The 18983-nt window shown below is 47.7% G+C and overlaps 1 protein-coding gene across 1 annotated transcript in view; it reads left to right on the forward strand.

Annotated features, from left to right (window-relative positions):
* The window catches only part of TMEM131L (transmembrane 131 like), a 171360-nt gene that overhangs the window by 150773 nt on the left and 1604 nt on the right, over positions 1–18983 (forward strand). Inside the window, exons 29-35 of the mRNA XM_077770960.1 lie at positions 2504–2670; positions 4332–4451; positions 7275–7353; positions 8235–8317; positions 16358–16478; positions 17754–17845; positions 18446–18585. Of these exons, the coding sequence (XP_077627086.1) occupies positions 2504–2670; positions 4332–4451; positions 7275–7353; positions 8235–8317; positions 16358–16478; positions 17754–17845; positions 18446–18585 (802 nt within the window). The remainder of the gene's footprint in view (positions 1–2503; positions 2671–4331; positions 4452–7274; positions 7354–8234; positions 8318–16357; positions 16479–17753; positions 17846–18445; positions 18586–18983) is intronic.

An 18983-nucleotide genomic window follows, 5' to 3' on the forward strand; every position in this document is an offset into this window, starting at 1 on the left:
CTGCGGAAGCTAGGTTCTTACAGCTTCAGTACGCGAGGTGCCAAGACCTTTTGTGCTTTGCTTACAGCCCCAGAGTTGGTAAGGGGCAGGGGCAGAATTGGAACCCAAGCAGGCTGATCTTCTCCTTTGGAAACCTTGCTTCTGTAGGTTAGTTAGTGTATCTGAGCTTTCATTTTCTTATCAGTAAAATGAAGGCGCTGGATAGTGTTTGTGTGAGAATCCCATATTTTGGCTTGTCAGAAATATCTTTTTAAATCTAATTTTATGTAAATGTCTCAGCTTGAGGCTGGTTGTTGGTTGGTTGGTTTTTTCGAGGGGTCAGTAGTACGTATGTACATTCTGTCTTCGAGTCTACCTGGTGGTATAGTCTCTGAGTTTTGATTTCTTGGTTTATACTTCTAAGCACCCAACAAGTGCACAAGCCCAGAGCCTCTAGTAGCGATGCTTTCTCCTGCCTTTTCTTCCCTAAGTCCATGGATGGAGCCTTGTAGCTGTCCCTTGCACTAACAGTGCCCCCTTCCCAGGACCCTTCCCAGGACCCCAGTTTTATTTAGGGAATAGTCACAGCTCCCTAACTCCTGTATGTGACTGTCCTTGAGAGGAATTAAAACCTACCCCCTGGGCTTTAGAGCCTCTTTCCTCCTCAGTACATCCTCACCACTCTGGCTTTTTCTTCTTTTGAGTTCTGGCATCGGGGAATTTCTTTCTTAGGAGCTCAGCTAGGTATTTAAATGTGTTTCTGCCAGATTGTTCTCTAGTGGCTCCAGATCTTCCCAAGAAAGGGGCCGCACCTTACTGTGGTTTCGTGTGTAGTTGGAAGGGGACTCTGGCGGCACAGCCCACACTGAGGCAGGGAGCCTGGGATGCGGGAGCATGTATGGTGCTGCTCCAGTGTCTGTCTGTGGGTCCCCTAGGTGGTGGCAATCAGGAGCCTGTGATTCAGCGTTGCAGCAGCCCTCCAGCCTTCTCATTTACACCCTGCTGGAGAAAGGTCAGGCAGCTCCAGCGTCCCTGCCTCCCTCAACAAATAGCAGAATGCAAACAGGAAAGAAGAATAGACTCATTGCTAGTTTGTTGTTAATACTAAATACTAATTGTTGATTGGCAGTTACCATTTTATTTAGGCTAAATTATTTCACAGCTGCAATGTAGTATCTTGTTGAAAGGAAAGTTATACCTAGTAGTCTTTTTTTTAATGTTCTATTAACTTATCTTGGGGGAGGGGGAGGGGCGGGAAGAGAGAGAGAATGAGAATGAATCCCAAGGAGGCTCTGTGCTGTCAACCCAGAGCCTGACAAGGGGCTCCATCTTATGAACCATGAGATCGTGACCTGAGCCAAATCAAAAGTTGGATACTTAACCAACTGAACCCCCAGATGCTCCCACCTTTTATTCTTTTTACATGTATTTTCATAAAAATTTGATTGACTTCAGTCACTCTAAAGTATTATATTTTCCTGATGTGGACATACAGAAAGCTACAAAACTCGAGTGCAGTTTCACCAATTAAGCGTTATGGTGTATTTCTATAAACAGATTTCTGACATGCTGAAGAAACAGATTTTTAAAATAGAACTTTCCAGTAGCTTGTAGCTAATCAGAATGTTTTGAGAACATGATGCTTAAGAAGTAGATGGGGGGGGGTGCCCACCTATCTTGATTACTCTCAGAATAAATGGGTAAACTTAAAAAAGAGAGGTAAGTAGTTGTTAGATTGTCCGTTTCCTTGGCTCTTGCTTCTATCTATTTTAGTCTTTACCTTAAGCGATCAGAAACCAATGAAATCGTGTGCTGTAGCTCATGTATTTTGTCTTCCTAACTGCCATCCTACAAACCTGACCTGAGGTACTGAAATCAGACTGTGTGAATAACCATCTGCATACTCCTGTGGTGCCCTCTACCCATTTCTGTTTTGGCATTTAAAACCATTACAGTTCTTTCCCCCATTCACGGTCTAGTAGGAAGACATTGTCACTGCACTGTGAGGTCCTTGGGGAAAGAACTTTATGCTTTATAATTGCACCTTTCTTAACAACACATGGCACATGGTAGTCACTCAACAAATGTTTGCTAAATGAATGGATGAGAAAAGATATGAATGAACATTCAGTACCTTCCCCCAGACACCAGGCAGCAGGTTCATCTATTGAGAATCATACACTAAAGCCAAGGAGGACGAACCAAGAGTCCTGGCTTCTGGTCCTGGACCTGCCACGTATGAGAGAACAGAGGGACTCCATCATTTAATTTTGTGGAGTTTTATTCCTCTCATTGTGAAGTACAGAGTAGGCTAAATGAGCTCTGAATTGATTGTGGGTTCTGAAACAGCAAAATCTTTGTCTTTTTGATACCACTCCCTTACTCAGTGTCTTCTCCCCCAGAACACTAAGAGCAGAGGTCTTGGGTTGCCCCAGGGTCATTTTCACCTCCGGTAAGTCTCATGGAAAGCAAGGATGGTTGGATGATAACATGTGGATGTGATTTTTTTGTGTGGTTCTTCTAGGCCTTCTGAACAGAGTGAATTAAAACTTGCGTGCAATGCATTTGAAAGGCCTGAGGTGAGCAGTGACATCGACGTAAGGAACTGGTGTGTACAGGAAAACCCGGGGCAAGTTGGTAAAACAGATGCCGGCATCGGAAGCAGCTCACCTGCTGCACGGGAAGAGGCAGGTGTGTAGCCATACTGAGCTGTGGATGCCGCTTCTGCTGGAGCTTTTGGTTCCTCCAGGAAGTATCCACTGTAAAGAAATGGCATCTTGATGAGATTATCACTTCAGAGGCAACTTAGATTACTGAAGTCATAGAAAGCTGTCAGGATGACGCTGGAAACCTGAGATTCTCTTGAACCTAGGCAGGCCCCCTCCTCCCTCCCACCCTCCCCAAATCTGGCCATTCCCAGCTGTCCTCCTGCACAGTGGGGAAGGAACAGAGGTTGCTCCCTCTGGGGGATGGCCCAGCGAGAACCGGCTTCTTCTCACACACACGAGCCAGGTCGCTCCCTCAGAGCCAGGCTGCTGTCCTGCCCGAGAACTGCCCGGCGGCATCTCTGGGAGTACGAGATAGAGGGGCACCTGAAGCGCGGTCCAGGCTAGGGTGAGGGGTGGTGGGGTGGCTCAAGGCCCACTGAAGGTGGCCGCACGTGTGGGGCGTGGGGTGGGGGAGTCGTCGTCCTTCCAGCCAGCACCGTGTTCCCAGACACAAGTCCACGTCCTCAGTGCGTGTGGCTGGCGGACACACAAGCTGGAGAGTTCAGGAGTTTCTTGCTTCATCTTCTCATTCATTCCTGTGACACATGTGTTGCTTTTTGGTCTTCCTGGAGGTTCTTTCCACTCACACATAAATAATACTTTGAAGCTCTTTTTTTTTTTTAAGATTTTATTTTATTTTTTTAATTTTTTTTTTTAATTCACTTCTGAGAGAGAGAGACAGTGTGAGCAGAGGAGGGTCAGAGAGAGAGAGGGAGACACAGAATCTGAAAGAGGCTCCAGGCTCTGAGCTGTCAGCACAGAGCCCGACGTGGGGCTTGAACCCACGAACCACGAGATCGTGACCTGAGTTGAAGTCGGACGTTTAACCGACTGAGCCACACTGGCGCCCCAAAGATTTTCTTTTTAAGTAATTTCTACGCCCAACATGGGCCTCGAACTTACAACCCTGAGACCAAGAATTGCATGCTGTACTGACTGAGCTTGCCAGGTGTTCTAATATGTTGAAGCTCTTAGAGGAATAGCTTAATAAAAGAGAGGGAGAAATTACCTATAAATTTCCAGTCTGATCAAGTAGCTGAGTTTTCTTCACAGAATTGTTTATTTCCAGAACCATTTTTATTTATTTTTTTAAAACTTAAAAAAAATTTTCTTTTTCTGAGAGAGAGAGAGTGAGCAGGGGAGGGTCAGAAAGAGGGAGACACAGAAACTGAAGCAGGCTGCAGACTCTGAGTTGGCTGTCAGCACAGAGCCTGACGCGGGGCTCAAACCCACGAACCGTGAGATCATGACCTGAGCTGAAGTTGGACGCTTAACTAACTGAGTCACTCAGGCACCCCCCAGAACCATGTTTAGATGGAGGGTATCCTTGGTATTGATAGTCTGAGCCCCAGACAGGTGTAATCACCCATCCCGCAGGCAGAGTAGATGTAGCTCATCCCTTACTGTTTCTTAAAGTCTCGTTATTGGTTGCAGTTAACTTCTGTGTTCCTTTTAGATGAGCAGAGGTAGAAGACCCTGACGGAGAACCTGGCCTTCATAATGTCACCTCTCTCCTTTGAGTAGACATGGCATCGGGTTCCACATTGTTCAAATGAAATGTGACTTCTCCCTCCCTTCCTGCAGAGGGTTACTACCAGAAGCCCGGGAAGAAGTGTGTGGAGAAGTCTTGCTCGGACTCCAGCTCGGACTGCGGCAGCTCCTCGGGTGGTGCTCGGGCCAGCCATGGCAGCTGGGGCAGCTGGAGCAGNCCCTCTCCTTAAATCTTCATCATCTTCATCATCATAATTTTAATGTCTGTCTTTGAAACAGTTCAAAGAACTTTTGTATTTATTTTTTCACTTTCGTGTTTTTATTAGGTAAAATATATGTAACACAGAATTTGCTGTTTTTAAGTGTACCGTTCAGGGGTGTTAAGTACACTTATGTAACCATCACCACCATCACATTTTTCCGTCACCCCAGACGGACTCTGTACCTTTATTTGTTTGTTTGTTTATCGGGGGGGGGGGGATCCCNGCCCCACAACTCCATACCCTTAAACAATAGCTGTCCAATTCCTCACTCCCTGCAGCCCCTGGAAGCCTCACCCCTACTTCCCATCTCCATGAACTTGACTACTCTAGTGGAATCATACAGTGGTTGTCCTTTTGTGTCTGGCTTATTTCGCTTAGCATAATGTCTTTAGGGCTCATCCATCCTTCCTTTTTCAGGCCAAATCAGGCTCCAGTGCATGCACATACCACAATTTGATTATCCCTTCATCTGTTGATGGGCACTTGGTTTGTTTCCACTTTTTAGCTATTGTGAATAATGCTGCTATGAATGTTGTGGCCTTCTCTTATTTTTGAAAGATTTGAGGATTTGGGAATTAACTATTCTTGACTTTTGTTATATTTACCCTCGGGTTTGGGGTGTTTTTTAAAATAACGGTTTATAGTCTGTTCCACTTTGGCCTCCTCAAGAGTCACCGTCCACTGTCACGAACTTGGCATGTGTTCTTTTCATCCATATTTTATCTTTTATTTATATGTCTGTCAGCAAAGTATAGAATTGTTGTTTTTAACTTCCACAGGGGAAATCATACTTCAGTATTTCATTCTGCATTTTGCTTCTTTCCCTTGGTGTTATTTTGAAGATCCATGTCTATTTAAAAATGGAGCTCATTCTTTTTCACTGTTACTTCAGCTTAGTCTTTGTGTAAGGGTGAGATCGAGAAACTCACATTTGGGAGGTTTTTGTTCACCAATCACACTCACACTGCTCCCAAGTAACCCTGCGAGGGCAGGGCCGGAGTCCCGGTGCCGGTCTGAGATGCAAGGGCCTGGACACAGAGAGGTGGGCAGCTTGTTCCACACCCCAGTTTACTTCAACCCTGTCTTCCCCACACCCTCCCCCTCAACAGGCTTCTTCAAGCCACAGACCATCCCGTTCAGCAGCCTGTCCAGACTGTCCTCTCTTCTCTGTCTCCCACCGGCACTGAGGCCTATAAAAGAAGGTCTTGTCTGAGAGATCAGGGCCCTAGTGGCCATAAAAGCCTACACAAAGCACCCACGTGTATTTTCAGGCTGCATTTCTCAGCCTTTCTTTCGTTATCCGCTCCCTCCCCAGGAGCCTTTTGAGACAGTTTTCTTAATGACCCCCTATAAAATTTTAATATCACTGATAGGCAGTGTTCATTACTATGTACTGTGCTTTAGGGTTAAAAAGATAAGATCTTCTCAACCCCCGACAAACCCGGCAGTCCTGCCCCCTCTGGGGGACATGGTCGCCTGCATGGAGACACGCAGGCTCAGATGAACGCAGGCCGGCACACGCGCTTTGACAGCGAGGTGTGTTTGGCCCGAGCAGGCTTGAGTTCCACAGCCTTCACCAGGCACAGCTCCGTCCACCACTGAGGACAGAGTTTGCCTGATGATGCAACCGCAAGAATTTAAAAAATCAGTACTTACTAACAAAAATAGAAATGCAGCTTTTGCTTCGGGGGAAGGCTGAGAGAGCAAGCTGATACAAAGCATTTGATGGTGTTGCTGTACGGTGGCTTAATATGGAGTTTATAAGTTGTCTGAGGGCTACATACTGTCAGAAACATGTACCCAGCGTAATTAATGGTGTAAAAGACCACAAGGGCACATGTATATGAAGCGTGCACCCAATTTTATATGTATGCGTACACTTTATAGAAGATATTGTGCGGACATCTGTCTACATCTGCAGTGTATAATTGCAGGTGACTTCTGTTTTCCTTCTTTATTTTTTTTTTAAATATTTTTATTTATTTCTAGGAGAGAGAGGGAGAGAGAGACAGCGTGAGCAGGGGAGGGTCAGAGAGAGAGGGAGACACAGAATCAGAAGCAGGCCCCAGGCTCTGAGCTGGCTGTCAGCACAGAGCCCGACGCGGGGCTCGAACCCACGAACCGCGAGATCATGACCTAAGCGAAAGTCGGACCTTTACCGACTAAGCCACCCAGGCGCCCCTGTTTTTCTTCTTTAAACTTATGGTTATTTTCGTAGATTTCCTACAGTGAACATGTCTTACTTTTATAAACTGCAGGGATCTATTTATATAGCAAGATTTCTTTTATCAGAAAAATTCCTCTGAGAAAGTTACGTAATACTAGTGGTTTCAGCTTTTATCCAAAATTAAAACACCGTTAATCCAAAATTCATAAATTTAAATGTTGAGTTTCAGTAAGTTTCCAGTGAAAAGATAAATATAAATATAATAGACTTGTTTAATGTTTATGTTTTGAGAGAGTGCAAACGGGTGAGAGACGGGAGTGGAGGGGGGACAGGATTTGAAGCAGGCTGTGTGCTGACAGCAGAGATCCTGATGTGGGGCTCAAACTCACAAACCGTGAGATCATGACCTGAGCCAAAGCTGGACACTTAACTGACTGAGCCACCCGGGTGGCCCTACAATAGAGATCTTTTAAAGATGTGAAAATCAGTTTAAAGTAGAAAATTGCCCGTTAGGGGTTGGTGATATTAGCTGTTTGCTCTTTAATACACAGCACAGTTGAATTACACGTGTAAAACCTTACAATAATTTTTTTTGTTTTTCTGCAGGAGACAACGTTTCCCAAAATGACTTTCCTTCAGAAACTCCCATCTCCTTGAATCTTTCTCCTAACATCTGCAATCCCGCGTGAGTTCCTAGTTTCCTAGCACTGACAGGGTGTTTCACGTACTGCTTCTCCGGTTGCTTGCTGCTGCTTTGTACTTGGTTCTGCGGGTGAAAATAGGAAAATGTTTTAAGGATGTGAGGAGGTACAGTCCAATTTTGCTAATCATTCAGGAGGCAGGATCCTTCCGAAGAACGTTTCATGACCCCTGGGGTCCCCGGTGCTGCCAGTGATGTAGCCACATGAGAACACATCTCGTTGCTGAAAGCAGACCGAGAAGCTGCAGTTGTTATAGGGATAGAGGTCATCTACGCTTTGCTATGACTTGTAATAAAACCGGACTTAGGGAAGTTTGCAAGAACCCAGCAAATACCCCATGTGTGATGCTTGCTGCCACACGAGACAGAATCAACAAGTGGCTTTCAGTGAGTAGTTTGAGAAGAGGAGGGGACGCAGCCAGCCGTGGCTTTCAGAGTGGGCACGTGATCACCTTTCCTTAGGCGCTGGTCACACTGTGAGAGGACAGGAGGCTGACAGTAAAACTAAATTGGTGGGGTTGTAAAGAAGGAAAGTCCGCAAAGGGGACAGGGAAAGCTGTCTGTGGACTGCTTTGCGAGGGGTAGAAAGTTAACTAGGGATTACTGCTTGCTGCCGGCCGGTGGTGGGCAGATGTGAACCCGCAGTTACCTTAGCTACCATAGGGAAACTGGTTTTGTTGTTTATTTAAAAAAAAAAAAAAAGGCTCTGCTGGGTCCTGAGCATTTACTCTTCCTCAGCCTTTTCTGGCCGTGGACCATTGTGTCTCTAGTATTTTATGTTTCGTGGGGGAAGAATTTCTGTAAAAACTTGGTCTGTCCTGTACAGAAGAAATGAGTAGATCCTCCTTCTCTCGCTGTCTCCACAGAAACATGAATAATGTCCCACAGTACGCAGAACCTCCCTGTCCCAGCCTTCCTGCCGGGCCTGCGGGTGTCGAAGAAGATAAAGGTGAGGCGCTCACTCGTGGCGCAGACGGCAGCCGGGGAGCTTGCCAAGACAAGCACGTTGGGTGGGGCCGGGGCTGTGCCCAGCGCCCTCTTGCTCAAGTCGTCACTGGGCTTTTGTGCATGAGAATGCACCTGCCCTCGGGCCCGGCATCATCAGGGGCCTCTGACTTGAGCTGCCCCCTCCTTAGAGCCAGGGCGCAGGTGCCCTGTGGCCCCAGCAGAACACAGGGCACTTTGCAGGGGACTCCCGCTGTGTGTGGCTCACCGTTTCCTGTCTGAGGTGACAGATAACTAGAGAAGGCTGTGACAAGCCCTGAAGGTCCCGGCACCTTAGCCTCCTTCTGCTTCCCCACTCTCTCCCTGTCCTCCCCGCCTCCTCATGTCTTAGAAGCCCCTTAACCTGGCCTCCCAGCCTCCGCGACCAGCCTCGCTCCCTGTACGCGACCTGACGCCAGGAGCTGAGCTCCCGCAGGCTGCTCCCCCCACCCCCACCCCGGGTGGGGAGGACAGCGGCCCAGGGGTGTGGAAATGGTGCGGGTGGGAGGGAAACCCAAGCCCGGCTCCCTCCTGGGGTCTCTGCAGGACGTTAACTCCAGTCTCCCTCATTTTTCTTCTTCAGTTCTCTGTTACCTCTCTTGACCCTTGTCTGTGTCTCCTGTTTTCTTCTAGTGCCTGCTTCCCACGTGATTAGGGTCAGGAAGCGTGGCAGGATAAGCCTGGTGTTCGCTCCCATGCCACCATTTAGCTCTAATGCATGTACTTACTTTTGCTCATATAAATGATGCTAGAGCTGAAAACTGCTCTACGCTTTGGAGCCAACTATGAAAGCACAGGCTTCTGTGCTGTTATTTGGATACATTTTGGACTTGCTGTTATTAACTTGTCATTGGAAATAAATTATTTGTGAGTTGGATTTAATTACTAATCCAACAAAGTAAGTGTTTTCAATTAAAAATTTTTTTATAGTTTATTTTTGAGACAGAGAGAGACTGAGCACGAGTGGGGGAGGGGGAGACAGAGAGAGAGGGAGACACAGAATCTGAAACAGGCTCCAGGCTCTGAGCTGTCAGCACAGAGCCTGACGCAGGGTTTGAACCCACGAACCATGAGATCATGACCTGAGCCGAAGTCGGAGGCTTAACCGACTGAGCCACCCAGGTGCCCCGAATTAAAACCATCTTAAATTCAGTAATTTGCTGAAGCAAGATATAGGCAAGGTTTAGGTGGTACTGTCTTTTTTCTTTGGGGTAATAGACAAGATAAGATTTAGTTGACGGGGAAAAATAAAAACTGTCAGATACACCTTAGAATGGAATTCTGTGCATATCTGTTGTCAGGTCTTTCGTCTAGGGTCTGAAGCTGTGGTTTTTTGCATGTGTGTGTGTTTCAAGGGCCTTTTACCTTGTTCTTGTTAATAATCTCCAATTGCTTTTGTTTATTTTTATTTATTTCATTTTAGAGGGAGAGAGAATGGGGAAAGGAGCCGGGGGGAAAGAGAGACCGAGAGAGAGAGAGAGAGAGAGAGAGAGAGAGAACCTTAAGCAGACTCCATGAGAGAGAGAGAGGGAACCATGGTCCCACAACCCTGGGACCATGACTTGAGCTGAAATTGAGTCAGATGCGTAGCCAGCTGAGACATCCAGGCCCCCCTGCAATCAGTATTGAACTATCTGTTATAGTCCTCACTTATGTCCGCGGGTTGCTGGGGAATTAGATCTTGCTCACAGTGACTGTCTGCAGAGCACGGCCCCACCCCTTCCTGCTGCCCCTGTCCTCCCTCACACAGCAGCTTTCTGCCCAGCCGCGGTTCCCCATCCTTGTTACAGTCGCTCCATTGCCGCCTCCTTTCACGGCAGACACCTTGCAAAACCACAGTCACGGTTCCACCCAGTTCTACAGCTTCTCTGCTGGCTGCCAGCTGGAGCACAGTGTGCGGAAGCACCCACAACAGTCACTGCCCTGTACGTCCACGGCCCGTTGATTTGTGTGGCCCCGTGGCTGTGGCCCTCATCTGTCTCCTCCTCTGTGCTCATACTTCCAATGCCTTCTGCCTTGTTCTCCTAGCTGATCTTGCTTGTGTTTCCCTGGGAAGGAGAGAGACAGTTGGAGGCTTTCGGAAGGCTCCCACTTGCCCCACCCAGGTACCACCAGTCACACCATCTTCTGCCCCCGTCCTGTTTCAGCCCACTGAATTACCAGTGCCCTGCTTTTCCCCAAGGCTCTCGTTTCCACTGCGCATCCCCTCTGCCATCAGCTGGTTTTCCCCAGGAGTCATTCCATCAGCTGCGATACTTCCCATCTTTAAAAAAGAAAAAACAACAGCCCAACCCTCTCCCTTGACCCCCTTTTCTAGCTACTTCTCTGTGCCTCTCTTTGGGGGAACTTCTTAGAGGAGTAGTCTTCGCTTGCTATCAGATTCCTTTCCTCCTCTTCTCCTTTGAAATGGCTGTGCTCCACCACTCCCCCAGACAGTGTCTGCAGGGCCCTAGTGGTTTCCCTGCTGTGAAGCCTCACACTCACTTCTCAGTCCTCCGTCTCCATGGTGCTCTATTGCAGACCTTAGACGTTCTGCTCCGGCCCGTAAGTTTTAGGGTTCCCGATTCGTTACCCCCCAACCTGTCATGCCACCACTCCTGCGGTGGTCTCATCCATCTGCAAAGCCTAAGTGTTCCCTCTGCCCTGATGACTCCCACATTTGCACCTTCAGCCTGGGCCTCTCTCACGAACGCTACTGTCTTACAGCAAACCGCCATTTGACATCTGTACTTGGGGGTGCAGTGGGTGTCCCAGACGGAGTGCGCGGCCTCCCTCACTCCTGCTCACCTTCCAGCCTTCCTGTTTGGTCTTGTTGCTCAGGCCAGAAATTGTGACTTGTTTTTCTTGTCGCCCACACATGATCTGTTGTCTTACCCTGTTCATCTTCTGCCTTCCAACCATACCCAGGACCTGACTGCTTCTCCCCACCTCCACCATAATCACACTGGTCCAGGCCACCATTGTTTCTCTCTTGGGCTGTCACGATAACTTCCTGACAGGTCTCCCTGCATCTGCTCTCCCCTTGCCATCTAAATTCTTTTTCATCTTCTCTTTTTAAATTGAGATTTAATTGACATATACAATGTAAAATGTGATGATTTGACATATATATATTGCAAAATGATCACAGTAAGTCTAGTTAACATCCATCACTGTCTTACCATGTTATTTTTAACCTGGCAGCCACAGTGACCAAGTTAACATAAGTCATAGCCTGTCTCTGTCCAGAACTGGGGAGGATCTGAGAAGTTTACCCAACTTACAAGTTAACCAATTAGCCTACCACATTTTTATAGATGTTGGCAGAGGGCAGGAGACTTCTGGGTCAGACGCAGAGGATGTTTAGCACAATAAGTGGCATGCATCTGGTGTATTTATGGCAGGTCCTTGCCTGCAGTCCCACGGGGGTGATGCAGATGGGCCCAGATGGCCACCAGCACGAGCTGTGGGTGCATTACGGGACAGGAACCCTGAGCTTAAGGAACCCAAGTGTTTTATAATAGCCAGGAAACACTGTATTTTGTTGAACATTGGAGAAGCTTGCCCCTTGCTCCAAAGAGAGACCTTATCTCTGTCTCCTAAGGCTTTGCTTAGCAAACATCCTTGGAAAGATAGGTCGGAACCTAGGCAGCTAGCTTCCTGTTTGCAGAAGTGCAGAAAAGTGAGAGACCCATAGAAAATTATCTCTGAAGGATATACACACCCTTGTTGCCGTGTAGCCTTGGTTTCTGGTCTGTTTTCTTAGGAGCACATCACTCCTTAAATGGTTCTCGATTACTCTGACTGACAGAAGGTGGGGCCACATCTGTTTAATTCGACTGTGATGATATAGCCTGCACCTTGACCTGTAGGAAAACATCTGGGTGAGTCTTGTCTCCCCGACCTGGCCAGTGAGTTAAAGCTGACCTGAACGCCTTCCAGTGCCAAGCTGGTGTTGTGGTATCTTGGATCACTTCAGCTAATATTAGGAGACAAATTTCACACCATCTGTGCTGATTGGATGGCTCCCTCATAGTGATTACCGCCAACAGAATGTGCATAAACAACAAGTTATTCTTCCAGGACACCTCCCTAAATAACCAAGGGCAGCCTCGTCTTTGAAAGGTCTCCACAGTTCTAGGAAAGCTATGTGATCTATTGGCGCTATTTCCTTAGACATTTGAAGCTCTCTTCTGACCACCCCTGAGCTGAAAGACTGAGGGCTTTCAGGAGACACAAGTTACCACCAGGGACCGTCCTAGGGACACATACACTGCCCTGGGAAGTGTCGTTTACAGTTGCGGCCCCTGCCCTCCACCCCAGCAATGGGATGCGCATCATTGAGGGAACACAGGTTGCCAGTGTCTCTTGAATGTGGCCTGGCTGGCTGGTAAACCTTTGGGTTCCCAATGCAGTTTGAATAATTGTGTTTAGTCTTTTCTTCGTGGAGGTTCTGCTGCGTGCAGATAGCCCAGGCTGTCCCATTGATGAATACCACCAGCTGATGGCATCTGTCCATCCATCCATCCCACGAATGGCTGAGTGATGATGATGGCAGTGAAGGCAGGAGACAGCCAAGATGCTCAAGTACTTTGCACCGAGGGGGCAGGGGACCATCCATCCCCTGGAAATGTCAAGGGAGAAGATGACCAACTGAGGTCAGAACTGTGTGATAGAGTTTGGCAGACACAGCAGTCACATTTAAGGCCCTACAATAGTTTGGAAGAGCTGTACCAGAGCATCATCCCGGAGACAGGCTCCAAGGGCAAATCTGAAAAAGAGGGATTGTGGCTGTCCTCCTGTGCTCTGCACCTCCTGAGACCTTAGGCGCTCCCTCCCTGGGTGCTGAGGTTTTCCTGCTCCATCACCACAGAATGCTGTGTCTTATCACAAGAGCTCTAACTGTAACAGTGGCTTTTTTTTTTTTTTAAACAAAACCCTATTTGTACCACCTTTTGTCCAGAAGGATCAAGGCATTTTTTTTTAATGTTTATTTATGTAGTGAGAGCGCACACGGGAAAGAGGGGCAAAGAGAGAGAGGCAGAATCCCAAGCAGGCTGCGTGCTGTCAGCACAGAGCCCGATACAGGGCTTACACCCACGAACTGTGAGTTCGGATCATGACCTGACCCGAAGTTGGAGGCTTAACCAAATGAGCCACTCAGGCACCCCAGGTCAAGGCCTGTTCCCCCACTTGGGCTTGCATGGGCTGTGGAGGGGACTCTGTGAGCAGTGTATCCATCCACATGGTCAGTCTCCGTATGGTCCAGGATCCCTTTAGTCCAACAAGAGAATCCAGGTGGCTGTACCAGAATTAAGCATGAACCCACTCAGCCCCCTTTGGGCTAGACTGACACCACAGTGTCTACCCCCCAGCTTAGTCTAGGGTTGCTGTTAGGGCAAAAAAACAAGTGTCACATGTTTAGAAATGGTCAGGGCACAATTCTGGATGTTCAAAACAGATCTCCAGATCCCACTTGCCCCACACTCCTTTAGTCCTGTTTAGTACCCAGGAAGTAGCCCAGGGCTGGTGATCCCTTTCTGGGCACAGCTCCGGTCAGTACCACACTGCCTTACACAGGTGTGTAGACCAGAGGAGATGGGGAGGTAGGGTCAGAAACCCGTTTGGGTTGACACCAGAGGAGGCTGTTCCAAGCCCAGCAATACCAGGTGTCTTTGGGTGGTAGGGACTGCAGACGGTCCACCAAATGCCTTGACTCTCAACCCCCTGCTGAGTGGCTTTGGTGGGGATAGCTGTCCTGATCGGGTTACTTTCGGGGGCTGGAGTGATGTGGCTGTGCTGGCTGGTTGGATGGAACAGCAGCTCCGTAACCGGAAATGTGTCAGCAGTGGGGAGGCAGCAGTAACAGCCTGGAGACGGGGCTCAGGCTCCCGCATGGTCCTTGTGCCAGGAGTGGGTGACAGCAGTGCTCAGTGTGATGTGGCCCACCCAACTTGAGGCGGCTGTGAGAGTCTGGCTGGCAGTGGCCCTGCATCCGAAACTTCCCTGTGTGCATCTGTGATGTTGGCAGTGCTCCCACATCCGGTGTGACAGGCAGCAGTGCTACTGGTCTGGGTGTGCGGCTTGATCGCAGGCCACCTTCCCCAAGATACCCTACCCGGGTGGCTCCGATGACTTAATTGGAAGCCAACATTTGTTCCCACATTTCACATCCCCAAGGCAAAGTGTTTTTAATCTGCCAGGCGGTAGCTTTCCAGGGGACAGCCCGATAGCTAGGCTGTCGCCAGTAGCTTATGTCAGTAAAAGCACAACTCAGTTCTTCAAGAGAAGAGCTGGCTTTGAGAGGCCATGTTCATTTTCGACGCTGCTATGTGGGTGCTGGGGTGGATGGCTACTGCAGCCCAGTGGGCACTATCCGCTTTCAACTTAGCCCGACCATCAGTGAGCCAGGCCCGCGCACTTAGGGGAACCTCAGTGAGTGGTGGGCCGCATAGCGCCAGCAGCTTTGCTTCAGCTAGTAGAGTGGGAGATAAAGTTTCCTCAGAGGGATAGCCTCCATTTCCTGCATATAAAGCTGAGAGAGGGCTGAAGCCAAGTCAACTGCATGAACATCACCATGTTCATGTCAGTTCCCCTTGGTCTCACACGGATGCCCACGTACATACTGGGTTGTGTCACAGGAAGGAACCCTGAGCTTAGGGAACCCATATGTTTTATAATGGGCAGTAAGCATGCCGGCCCTTTGCTCCAGAGGGAGACTGTATAGAGGTTGCAAGGCTTTTGTTTACTAGACGTCCTTGAGAAGATAGTCCAGAATAAAGGCATGCAGGGCCTCTGGCTGCAAGATGTACAGAAATGTGACAAACTGGTAGAGACTTGTCTCTCGGTAGTCACTAAGCTCAGAACCTTCTAGCAGCTCCCCATATCATCCAGAGTAAATGTCCACATCCTTAAATTGGGGGACCCACAGACTGCGCTCTCTGGCTCTCCTTCATCTCTGTGACCTCTTCGCCCACTACTCTCCTTGCTGGCCACACCAGTATCCTTGCTGTTCTGAACTCACCAGGAGCTTTTACAGAAAGTGCTGTTCCCTCTGCCTGGAGCCTCCCCCACCACCCTTGGTTTCTCACCTCATTCACATCTTCCATCCATCAGATATTCCTTAGTGAGGCCTTTCATTGCCCTTTTTAAAACTGCTATGGTGGGGAGGGCGCCTGGGTGGCTCTGTTGGTTAAGCGTCTGACTCTTGATTTTGGCTCAGGTCATGATCTCCTGGTTCGTGAGTTCGGGCCCTGCATCGGGCTCTGCACTGACAGCACAGAGCCTGCTTGGAATTTCTCTCTCCCTCTCTCTGCCCCTCCCCTGCTTGTGTTCCCCTCTCCCTTAAGATAAATAAATAAACTTAAAAAAAATTGCTGTTGGGGCGCCTGAGTGGTTCCGTCAGTTAATCATCTGACTCTGGATTTTGGCGCAGGTCATGATCTCATGGTTCGTGGGATTGAACGCTGTTTTGGGCTCTGTGCATTTGGGATTCTCTCTCTCTCTCTCTCTCTCTCTGTCCCTCCCCACCCATGTTCTCTCTCAAAATCAAGTAAACATTTAAAAATAAGTAAAAAAAATAAGTTTAAATAAATAAATAAGTTTATCTGCATAGCACTTAGACCACCTGCCATACTCTCCTTCTTCCTTTGTTGTTTGTTGTTGGTCTCTGCCCACTTGAATGTAAACTTGTCCACTGCTGTGTCTTTGACATCTAAAATGGGACCTTAACAGAGAGTAGGCCCTCAAATACTTGTTGAATTATCACAGTGATCTTGTAGTCCATGTCAGGAGACAGCCAGCCCTATACTGTCTGGTGTAAAGTTTAAAGCCATCTTTCCACTTCGTGTCTTGAAAGTATATCCTAAAGGGGGTTGGGAAGGCAGAAGTGGTCAGCATGTGTGGGTGATATTCAGGGAGTGTTTTTTAGAAGGAGAGAAGGGAAGTTGACCTGGTCCTGCAGGGAGGGCGGAATGAAGGCCGAGGGGGAAGAAAGTAGACTGAGAGGCCTTATTCTCTTTCTTAGGTCTTTACCCACCTGGAGACCTGTGGCCGGCACAACCCATGTGTGTGACAAGCAGCTACAACTGCCCCGTGGACAGCAGCCTGGCTGGCGTGATGCAGGGCCCTGCCCCTGTGCATAATAGGTATGCTGTCTTCTTGGAGACTTGCCTTGCTTGCCCTAAGGGCTCACCCTGGGCCTTTGAGTTCAGTCTGTTAGATGGGCCTTACACAACTGGGGGCCAGGCTGCTTTCCTAGGGCACCTTAGCTGGATGTTTCCATCTGCCTTTTGGAGTCACCTTGTGAAGTCTTAGAAAATAACAATGTATGGGTTGAGACAATCATGGACAGAAATAAAAATAACAAAGCTGTGGACCACGTAATTATCTTTCTTTTTAAGTTGGAAAGATGGATCTATTAAGAGAGGCAAGTCTGGGGGCGCCTGGGTGGCTTAGTCGGTTAAGCGTCCGACTTTCGCTTGGGTCATGATCTCGTGGTTTGTGGGTTCGAGCCCCGCGTCGGGCTCTGTGCTGACTGCCAGCTCAGAGCCTGGAGCCTGTTTCAGAGTCTGTGACTCCCTCTCTCTCTGACCCTCCCCTGCTCACGCTGTCTCTCTCTCTCCCCTAGAAATAAATAAAACATTAAAAAAAAAAAAAAAAAAGAGAGGCAAGTCTGAAAAACAGTCACTCAGAATTCCTACCACCTAGCAGAGCAAAGATTTCCATTTTTCCATGGCATTCATCACGATCACATTTAAAATGTTAAGAAAGATCAAAGAATTTGAGTATTGCGAAGTAGTTACATTATAGCAGTTTCTTAATTTTGCTGTTGGATATTAATGACATTCAATTATGAAAACTTGAGAAAATGTTGGTTATCTGTGTTTAATCACCAGAATCTATTTGAAGTTTTCTTTTTGGGTTCAGCTTCTTACAGCAGTATTTACTTCCTCCTATCTATAATGAGAATCCAGTGTAATAGGGATTGAAGTATCTATTGTGAATCATAATCTCTCTGTTGTGATTTACATAGGTGAGTGCTGGCCTTGCTCTGAGCAAAGGGAGATATTTTACAGCACCACCGTCAGGTGTTTGCTGAGACCCTCAGGGTAGCACGGTTGCTCTTCCAGAATGCTCATAAAGCCACGGCTTGGATCCTGCCTCCGGTTTGACTTAACAAACCTGGTTATAAAGGAAGTGTGCTCCTAGTCTGAGTGTCCAGCCTTGCAAGGCTGTGTCATTGATGCTGAGCATTCAGTTAGCAAGTCTTTGATCCCGTGACTTGAGAAAGTACGCCTTTTATCTTCCAAAATTGAGGAATTAGCAGTGATTAGGATGCTGGGCAATAAGATTGTTTTCCTCTTTCTTTACTTGACCTTTTGACATCCTGTTTCTGAGACTACACCTCTTGTTTTTTGTAGCAGTTTCATTGATTGGAACGCAACTTGTGAAGGCCAGTTCCCCAGTGTGTACTGTCCGTTGGAACTGAACGATTACAATGCCTTTCCGGAAGGTAAAAGCTATTCGAACAATCCCAGTGCCATTCTTTTCCTCTCAGAAAGNAGGACATTTTATGACCTCTTATCACAGGAAGGGTGACTACGGTACCATAAGATCTTTTGAGAGAGAAAAAGAGGGCACATTTGTATAACTTTTATTCAGTATATTGTTATAATTTTTCTGGTTTATTACTGTTGTTGATCTCTTACTGTGCCTAATTAGTACATTAAACTTTACCACAAGTGTTTGTGTATAGGAGAAAAACGTATCTAGGGTTCAGAAGGTGAGGTTGGCATGACGGGTAATAAAGGAAAATGTTGAGGACTGGTAAGAAGTTTGACACGATTCCAATCTGCATTAGTGTTTATTAGAAAGATTCCCATCGAATTGTCAAATACAGGATATCAGCCTTCCTTGCCAAGGGCTTCCCAGGTAGTGTATCTGTTTAACCTTGAGAATGACAGTGTAACGGCCCTCCTGGTTCACATGGGGTGACTTTATACCTGTCTTTGACTTGTCAATATAGTAAGGCCTTGAAAGCTTTCAGCCCAAGAGGAAGAATTCAGGTCTTGCCATAAAAATGTTTACCTGTGTTGTCTCCCATTCTTTGTAGAAAACATGAATTACCCCAATGGCTTCCCTTGTCCTGCCGAAATTCAGACAGACGTTATGGATCACAACTCTCAGTCTACCTGGAGTCCCCCGTCCAATCTGCCGACTGCCTGGGGACATGCTGGTCTCCTCAATTCTCCGGTCAGTGCTGTGACCCCGGGGCAGTTCCAGGTTCTTTCAGGTGTTGCTTTAATCCAGATCTCCCTTAATTTCAGAATTAGGTTCAAATCAGCCAAAGCCTGGCTTGTTTCCTTTAGATCACAGAAGCCAGGCTAGCCACTCTGATTGAAAATGACATCCCAAACGACTCTAAGAGATGGTGGTCTATAGATAAAATTGAATTGGGGCCAGGAAGCCCTCTGTGACACAACCGTGTTTATGTGGCCCTGCTGACCTTTTTACCTGTGCTCAGAGATGAATGAAAGTCCCGTTTGTCAGTGACTGGGTTCCAAGGGCTTCCTGCCTATCAGCACCCTTCTGAGCCTAAAAACCCTGCGTCTTCTTCCTTTTACATCTACTCAAGACACTTCTTCTTCTTT

Source organism: Crocuta crocuta, unplaced genomic scaffold (genome assembly GCF_008692635.1).
Source record: "Crocuta crocuta isolate KB4526 unplaced genomic scaffold, BGI_CrCroc_1.0 scaffold166, whole genome shotgun sequence".
Lineage (NCBI taxonomy): Eukaryota > Metazoa > Chordata > Mammalia > Carnivora > Hyaenidae > Crocuta > Crocuta crocuta.